Source organism: Nycticebus coucang, chromosome 22, assembly GCF_027406575.1.
Source record: "Nycticebus coucang isolate mNycCou1 chromosome 22, mNycCou1.pri, whole genome shotgun sequence".
In the NCBI taxonomy this organism is placed as follows: Eukaryota; Metazoa; Chordata; class Mammalia; order Primates; family Lorisidae; genus Nycticebus; species Nycticebus coucang.
This window is the reverse complement of record NC_069801.1, coordinates 35,016,673-35,025,412: the sequence shown is the minus strand read 5'-3', so window position 1 is coordinate 35,025,412 and position 8,740 is coordinate 35,016,673. Positions and strand designations below refer to the sequence as shown.

At 46.9% G+C, this 8,740-nt stretch overlaps 1 protein-coding gene across 1 annotated transcript; it reads left to right on the top strand.

Annotated features, from left to right (window-relative positions):
- Positions 1-310: 310 nt before the first annotated feature.
- Positions 311-898, top strand: LOC128575111 (40S ribosomal protein S11-like). Its single transcript, XM_053576449.1, has one exon. It carries the CDS (start codon positions 604-606, stop codon positions 841-843), a length of 240 nt encoding a protein of 79 aa, XP_053432424.1. The 5' UTR covers positions 311-603; the 3' UTR covers positions 844-898.
- Positions 899-8,740: the final 7,842 nt, after the last annotated feature.

The window sequence follows — 8,740 nt, the reverse complement described above, 5'->3', positions numbered from 1 at the left end:
TCCACTGTTATACTTTAAAGATCTTGAAAAAACAATACTTCGTTTTATATGGAATCAGAAAAAACCTCAAATAGCCAAGACATTACTCAGAAATAAAAACAAAGCAGGAGGAATTACGCTACCAGACCTCAGACTATACTACAAATCAATAGTGATCAAAACAGCTTGGTATTGGCACAAAAACAGAGAAGTAGATGTCTGGAACAGAATAGAGAACCAAGAGATGAACCCAGCTACTTACTGTTATCTGATCTTTGACAAGCCAATTAAAAACATTCAGTGGGGCACTTCCTCTCCAGCCCCTGCGCAATCGATAAGGAAACCGGGAGGTGGCTTCTGCTTTCTTTTTTGTAGGCAGCCTGGAAGATGGCGGACATTCAGACTGAACGAGCCTACCAAAAGCAGCCGACCATCTTTCAAAATAAGAAGTGAGTCCTGTTGGGAGAAACTAGCAAGGAGAAGCTCCCTCGGTACTACAAGAACATCGGTCTGGGTTTCAAGACTCCCAAAGAGGCCATTGAGGGCACCTACATTGACAAGAAATGCCCCTTCACTGGTAACGTCTCCATCAGAGGGCAGATCTTGTCTGGCGTGGTAACCAAGATGAAGATGCAGAGGACCATTGTCATCTGCCGAGACTATGTCCATTACATCTGCAAGTACAATCGCTTTGAGAAGCGCCACAAGAACATGTCTGTGCACCTGTACCCCTGCTTCAGGGATGTTCAGATCGGCGATATTGTCACAGTAGGTGAATATCGGCCCCTGAGCAAGACGGTGCGCTTCAACGTTCTCAAAGTCACCAAAGCTGCTGGCACCAAGAAGCAGTTCCAGAAGTTCTGAGACTGGATATGTGCCCAGGCCCCCAAATGAAATAAAGTTATTTTCTCATTCACAGGCCAAAAAAAAAAAAAACATTCAGTGGGGAAAAGATTCCCTATTTAATAAATGGTGCTGGGTGAACTGTCTGGCAACCTGTAGAAGACTGAAACTGGACCCACACCTTTCACCATTAACTAAGATCGACTCTCACTGGATCAAAGATTTAAACTTAAGACATGAAACTATAAAGATACTAGAGGAGAGTGCAGGGAAAACCCTTGAAGAAATCGGTCTGGGCGAGTATTTTATGAGGAGGACCCCCTGGGCAATTGAAGCAGCTTCAAAAATACACTACTGGGACTTGATCAAACTAAAAAGCTTCTGCACAGCTAAGAACACAGTAAGTAAAGCAAGCAAACAGCCCTCAGAATGGGAGAAGATATTTGCAGGTTATGTCTCTGACAAAGGTTTAATAACCAGAATCCACAGAGAACTCAAACACATTAGCAAGAATAGAACAAGGGATCCCATAGCAGGCTGGGCAAGGGATTTGAAGAGAAACTTCTCTGAAGAAGACAGGCGCGCAGCCTTCAGACATATGAAAAAATGCTCATCATCTTTAATCATCAGAGAAATGCAAATCAAAACTACTTTGAGATACCATCTAACTCCAGTGAGACTAGCCTATATCACAAAATCCCAAGACCAGAGATGTTGGCACGGATGTGGAGGAAAGGGAATACTTTTGCACTGCTGGTGGGAATGCAAATTAATACATTCCTTTTGGAAAGAGATATGGAGAACACTTAGAGATCTAAAAATAGATCTGCCATTCAATCCTGTAATCCCGCTACTGGACATATACCCAGAAGACCAAAAATCACATCATAACAAAGATAATTTGTACCAGAATGTTTATTGCAGCCAATTCATAATTGCTAAGTCGTGGAAGAAGCCCAAGTGCCCATCGATCCACGAATGGATTAATAAATTGTGGTATATGTACACCATGGAATATTATGCAGCCTTAAAGAAAGATGGAGACTTTACCTCTTTCATGTTTACATGGATAGAGCTGGAACATATTCTTCTTAGTAAAGTATCTCAAGAATGGAAGAAAAAGTACCCAATGTACTCAGCCCTACTATGAAACTAATTTAGGGTTTTCACATGAAAGCTATAACCCAGTTACAACCTAAGAATAGGGGGTAGGGGGAAAGGGAGGGGAGGGAGAGGGGAGGTGGTAGAGGGAATAGGATTGGTGGGATTACACCAGTGGTGCATCTTACAAGGGTATATGTGAAACTTGGTAAACGGTCTGTGAAGCTAGTGAACGGTGCCCCATGAATATATCAATGTACACAGCTATGATTTAATAAAAAAAAAAAAGATTGCTGCAAATTCTTTACTATTCTCCTATTGAGAAGTGGAGTCTAATTTCTTTGAATCTGGGCTTTCTTAATGACTTTTCTTTTCTTTTCCTTTTTTTTTTTTTTGTTTTTGAGACACAGTCTCATTTCATTTCCCAAGGTAGAGTGCCATGGCATCATAGCTCACAGCAACCTCAAGAGATCCATCCTCTTGCCTCAGTCTCTCAAGTAGCTGGGACTACAGGCACCCACCACAATGCCCAGCTAGTTTTTCTATTTTTAGTCAAGATAGGGTCTTGCTCTTACTCAGGCTAGTCTTGAACTCTTAAACTCAAGCAATCTATATGCCTTGGCTTCCCAGAGTGCTAGGATTATAAGCATGAGTGCCCGCCCTTTAATGACTTTCTTGACCAATAGAAGTGTACTTCCAAAGCTAGGTCAGAAGAGATTTTGCAGCTTCTTCTCAAACCTTTTGCAACACTCACACTCAGAGCCCAAGCTGCTATGTAGGAAATCTAACTACCCTTAGGTCACTATGCTATGAGGGAATCTAAGCTTACCAAGAGGCCATGTGGAGAGGAGAGAAAGATGCTTAGTCAGCCTCCAACAGCTACACATTGCAGACATTTGAGTCACCCCTGATGAGGCCCTAGACATTGTAGAATATAGATGAGGCACCTCCACTATGGTCTGTCCAAATTCTCCTAACCCCAGAATCATGATATATACTAATAATATTTTTTTAAAGCCACTACTTTTTAGGAAGTTCGTTATGCAGAAATAAATAACCAGCAGGATTATGCTGGCCTCACAAAGTTAGTTGGGAAATGTTATTTCACTATCTTCTGACAGTTTGTGTAAAAATGGTGTCATTTATTCCTTAAATATTTGATAGAATTTAACAGCGAAACCATCTAGGTAGGATATTTTTATATTATAAATTCAATTTCTTTAATGGATCTAGAGTTATCCAGATTTCTTATTTTTTCTTGTAGAATGATATTTATAAATGCCAATAAGTCTTAGCACTCCCCTCATGAAAAGCCCCAGTGGCTTCCCCTTGCCCTGAAAATAAAATCAAAATCCTTCCCACAAACTGTAAGTCCCTTATAGGGGATTTCACCTAGAGCCACATTCCTCATATTTAGAGGGCTGATCTCACCTAGAGCCACATTCCTCATATTTAGAGGGCTGACTTCATAACATCATTTCAGTTTCAGCTCAGGTGTCACTTCCTTAGGAAAATCTTTTTGACCACCAAGTCAAAATACTCCACTCAGTTGATGTTTGTCAAGTTACCCATTTTAAAACTTTTATGCCATTTATCCCTAGGTGACATTATCTTCATTCTTAGTTAACTCACCTATTATCTCTACATGTTCACCACACCTTTCTAGAATTTCAGATCTGTGTAGGCAGGGACCTTGTTGGTGTTATTCATGGCTATGTCCTGAAAGCCTAGAACCATCATAGAAAGTGGTAAATGTGTATTTACTAAATTGTTGACTTGCTGCCCTGGCTCCTCAGCCCTGACCTGGGTGGATTCTTCTGTGATTGGTCCCCAGAAATGGCCAACATTGGAGAAAAGAATGGGTCAAGTTTGCAGTAACTGCATCTGCCCACACATGTTTTTCTCCTACCAGAGTCTGACTCTGGCTCTCTCTCCCATCACCATCAGCCAGGAAGCAGAAAAGCCATTTAGGAGATTAGACCCAGGTACAGCACCTGGGAGTGAGGCTGTGGCTACTAGTTCTAGTTCTCAAGCCTTAGTCCATGTGTGTCTTTGAATAAATCATGTCCCCCCTCTCTCTCTCACCTGACACGTTTTAGATGTTCAATCATTCTTAAATAAAGATCAATTCCATCCCCACATTTCTATGGTTCTAATTTACCCCAGTACCTTTGCTATAGATGAGGAAACCGAGGCACAGAGAGGCTAAGTGGCTCCACCAGTGACACAGAGCACATAACTGGAAGTGCTGGAACTCATGGATTTTTCCCCTCTATTTATGATCCCACCAACAAGGGCATCAATTTCAAAGATTAACAGCTGCAAATGATGGCATCAAACAGGCCGCCCCAGCAGCCCTCCGAAGTGCATCTCCAATTCAGGTTTATCTTCATTAAGCAAGTAATTCATTACCAGGCGGTAAGCATTCACATCAGAGTGAGAATATTAAAAAAGTAATTATATTTTTCACAGTGCAGCTTTCTGGGTAAATTGTATGCAAATTGCTGTCTAAATCAGGCTGGCATATCCTGTGCAGGGCTCATCACTATTTGGGGGAATATTTTGGAAGCCAGACTTGTCCCCTTTGGCCCGCTTCAGTGAGTACCCAGCACAGGGTCTTCCATTCAGTCACAGAAGACTCAAAAATAGGAGCCATTATTATTTCTTAACTCTATCAAGCCTTGGTTTCCTCATCTGTAAAATGGGGCTCCTGTAAAAGGGGATAGAGAGGACAATCTCCAGCACAGAACCTGCCTGGGAGAGTTCAGACCTGGGAGGCAGATGGCTGTAGGGAATGGCAAGAGGACTTCAGGGGGTTGTATCAGTGGGCCCAGAGAGAGAGTGAAGATGGGGTAAGGGGCACTGGTAAGAGGCCAGGAGGCTAGCTTCTTTCTCATCCTGGCTTCGCAGCAATTCACATGTGACCCCAAGTTGACAGTGTCTCCCCTCTGAGATATGCTTACTATCCAGCCATAATTAAGTCCTGGGTAGTGGTCACCCAGCAGGTGCGCACAGGCAGCATTGCTCCCAAATTGCAATGATCTCTAACTTGTGTGAGCTACACAGCCCATGCTGCAAAAGGGAGGCTTGGAGAGTAAACACATCAGTCCTCTCAGTTTATAGGTGGAAAAAAGACACTCAGAAAAGGGCCTGAGTGACTCAGTATCATACATCAGGTAAATGATGGAATCAGGACTAGAAACCCAGGCCAGGGTCCTCACAGATGCACCATCAATATCTATCTGCCAAGTGGGAGCACTATGAGGCCTGCATGGAAAACAGTGAAGGTGGTTTTCACTTCTGGTATTAGCTTAATTTGGGGATGTGATCAAATGAAGCAATTGGGAGAAATTGCTCTGTGGATCCCTCCCATGAGATTTACATCCTTCCTTTCCCCCAGGGCAAAAACTCAGAGAGGAGACCTAGAACTGCCCCAGGGACCTAGGGACAGAGGCAGTCGGCAGATAGCCCTCCTTGCCCGCAGCTGGAGGTGATGGTTTAGGAAGATGCACAGTGCCCCCTTGTGACTGGGGAGCTATCTGCTATAGAGCCCCAGGAGCCCTGAGCCCAGGTGGCAGGGCCAAGTCTACCCCAGAGACAGTCTCAACAGGGCCACACAATTCCACCCAAATGTATTACACTGGGGCATGGAGATGTGCTGGGAGCCTCAGCAAGGCCTGGGGCTGCAGTCACCAAAACCTCAGCTCCATCCAGACATACACTCAGTCTGGCACACACAGCTACACCTATGGAACATGCAGACAGGATATGGCTATAACTAGTAACGCCTTGGCGCAGGGCCACCCACGTCACCCAGACACAGTTAGTTAGGCCCTAGGTGGTGGTCACCCAGGAGAGGCACACCTCAGTCACAAAGAGCACCCAGTTACGCCGACACGTTCCCCTCTAGTAGTAGACCAGGTGCCTCCTCTCTGACCCAGCTTTTGTTTGCAAACTCTCACTGTTCAGATCCTCAATTCCTCACTCATGGAGCTGCTAAAAAGTCTTCCCACCACCTCTAGGACAGTTAGTTCCCAGGCTGCACACAAGAACACCCGCTTCTCTGTGTATCCAGACACATGCCACTGCTGCTCCTGCATCTAGGAGACCCTTCTGTTCTCATGTATTGCTCAAACATCATTTTTGAGCATGCAGTCATGCAGAGGATTTTATTTTATTTTATTTGTGTATTTATTTATTTATTTTTAGAGACAGAGTCTCACTTTGTCACCCTTGGTAGAGTGCCATGACGTCACAGTTCACGGCAACCTCTAGCTCTTGAGCTTAGGTGATTCTTTTGCCTGAGCCTCTCAAGTAGCTGGGGCTACAGGCGCCTGACACAATGCCTGGCTATTTTTTTGTTGTGCTTTGGCCAGGGCTGGGTTCGAACCTACCACCCTCGGTATATGGGGCTGGCGCCCTATTCACTGAGCCACAGATGCCACCCCATTTTTTTTTTTTTTTGAGAGAGAGTCTCACTATGTCACCCTTGGTAGAGTGCTGTGGCATCACAGCTCACAGCAACCTCAAACTCTTGGGCTTAAGTGATCTCTTTCCTCAGCCTCAAGGGCAATTCTCTTTTCTCAGCCTCCCAAGTAGCTGGGACCACAGGTGCCCACCACAACACCCGGCTATTTTTTGTTGCAGCTGTCATTGTCATATAGCTGGCCCAAGCCAGGTTCGAATCCACCACCCTCGGTGTATGTGGCTGGCGCCGTAAACGCTGTGCTATGGGGGCTAAGACTTTGCAGGGGCCTTTAGAGACCAGCCAAAGCACAGCTCTGCCTTCTTCCTGCCTTGACATCTGTGGGACACAGCTCCGACAGCAAGCGACCTCAGACTGAGCCTGTTAGGCCCCTTACTATGCCCTTCACTGAGGCTGGGATGGGGTGGCTCTAGGGCAGGGCAGAGAGTTCTGGAGGTTTCCCAAGTCGTAAAAATCTCCCCCAGGTTTGGGAGCTTCCTCTCTCTGGCTGCTCTTTTTTATATATTTTTTATTTTTAACTCATCTTTCCAGAAGAAGCTCAAGGCTCACCGAGGAGCCTTCCCTGACAATGCCGGGCAGAACTGGGCCTTGGGTACAGCCATGCTCAAGCCTTGACCCAAGATTCGGGAGCACAGGCCTCCTGTTCTAACTCACTGGGTGATTGTGGGCCTTCCTGGTCTCCTCTCTGGGTCTCAGTTTCTCCTTCTACACCATTGGGGTAGGGTAGGGTAGGATGGAATAAGGAGGACAGTATTGACCAGAGCTTAAAAAGACCCCTGCTGCCCTGTATTTCTTAAACTGTGCTTTCCCCAAAGATAGGGCTGACGACCAAGGCAGCCAGAGCCAGACCCCAACCTCCAAACATCTGCTCTAGGGCCCCTCTCTCACTCTGGGCTGCCAACCCCGGACACCACTGGCAGAGGCAGAGGAAAGCAGTGGAAAGAATGGCGACATCCAAATCAGAGAGCGCAGAGGGCTCACACTGTGCTTCCTGAGGGCAAAGATAGCACTGTGCGGATCAGCAGCTTCTGCAGCAGGGCCTGGCATACAGGAGTCACTTAACACCCATCTGCTAAATGAAAGCCAATTTACTCCTTCCTAGCTGTGTAGCCCCAGGCAGGCAATTTCGTGTCTATGAGCATCCCTGTCCTCCACTGCAAGATGGAGATAACAGTGAGTTCCTGGTCACAGGTGGCCAGGGGATCCTTCAAGACACTGCAAGAAAAGGCACAGCCCCTAGCCCAGGAGGGCCCTAATGACAGGCATCTTCAGTCCCTCCCCTTTCACATCTGCTCTCTCACTGGGCTGACCCAGGAGAGGGACTCCCAGGGGAGGAAGACCTTGGCACAGGAACAAAATAGGGGAGTAGACAGAGGTGAAGCTTTGCACGCCAGTGTCCGGCAAACAGCTTGGGCGGCTGGGAGCAGCTCATGTCTCACTTTTGCCACACTGAGGACCCTGCAAGGCCCTGAGCAGGCAGGTGGGCTAAGGAGCAAAGAGAAGGAGAGAAACATTCTCACCCACGTGCCCACAGATACATGGAATCTGAGTCTCACAGGTCATTTGACATAAAGTGTCCACCAGAGGAAGGGATCCCTCTGTATTAGCCCCACAGCTCTCTATAGGGACACGTTCATTGTTCACAGCCTCCCAGGGCTACAGATTCCATGGACCAGCAGCCCTCACCGCACTGCTGAGCTGAGCCTGCCCAACACTCCCAGCCTGCCTGAGGGCATCTGCTCCTTCAGACCCCTGAGGGCTCTGCCCCTACCTCCACCTCCTGGTCCTTCTCTGAAGGCCAGACAGCAGCACAGCTGTTGCTTCTACTGCATGGATTTGAATCTTCTCACCTGCTCTGATGGGTCCTACACATCTAGGCATGTGTACACATACACACACATGCACTCATACATGCGCTCACAGAGGCCCCCTGGGATCCAGTCCATCCCGGAGTGGCAAACCCACCTTCTCCTGCACAAGGGGCTGGTCCCCTCCTCTCCCGGGTCCCCTCTGCTCTAGGACTTGCCTAGCAAGCAGGGCTCAGGAGAAGGTGGGGGGGCCCTGTAAGGACACATCTCCACTGAGAGCCTTTCCTCTTCCCCACCCCCTGCCTTCTGCCACTTTCTTATGTCAAGGCCATGCTGATGACACCAGAGAATCCATCAAATGCCACCCCCATGTCAGGTCATGTCACAACATAATTAAAGCATTAGATCTTCGTGATGAAGCTGTTGCCATCAATTCTGAGAGTGACTGATCCAATTTACAGAAAGGGAAAATTTCTCTCCGCCCGCCACAACTGCCGCAGCTGCCTTCCCCTCCCCACGAAGG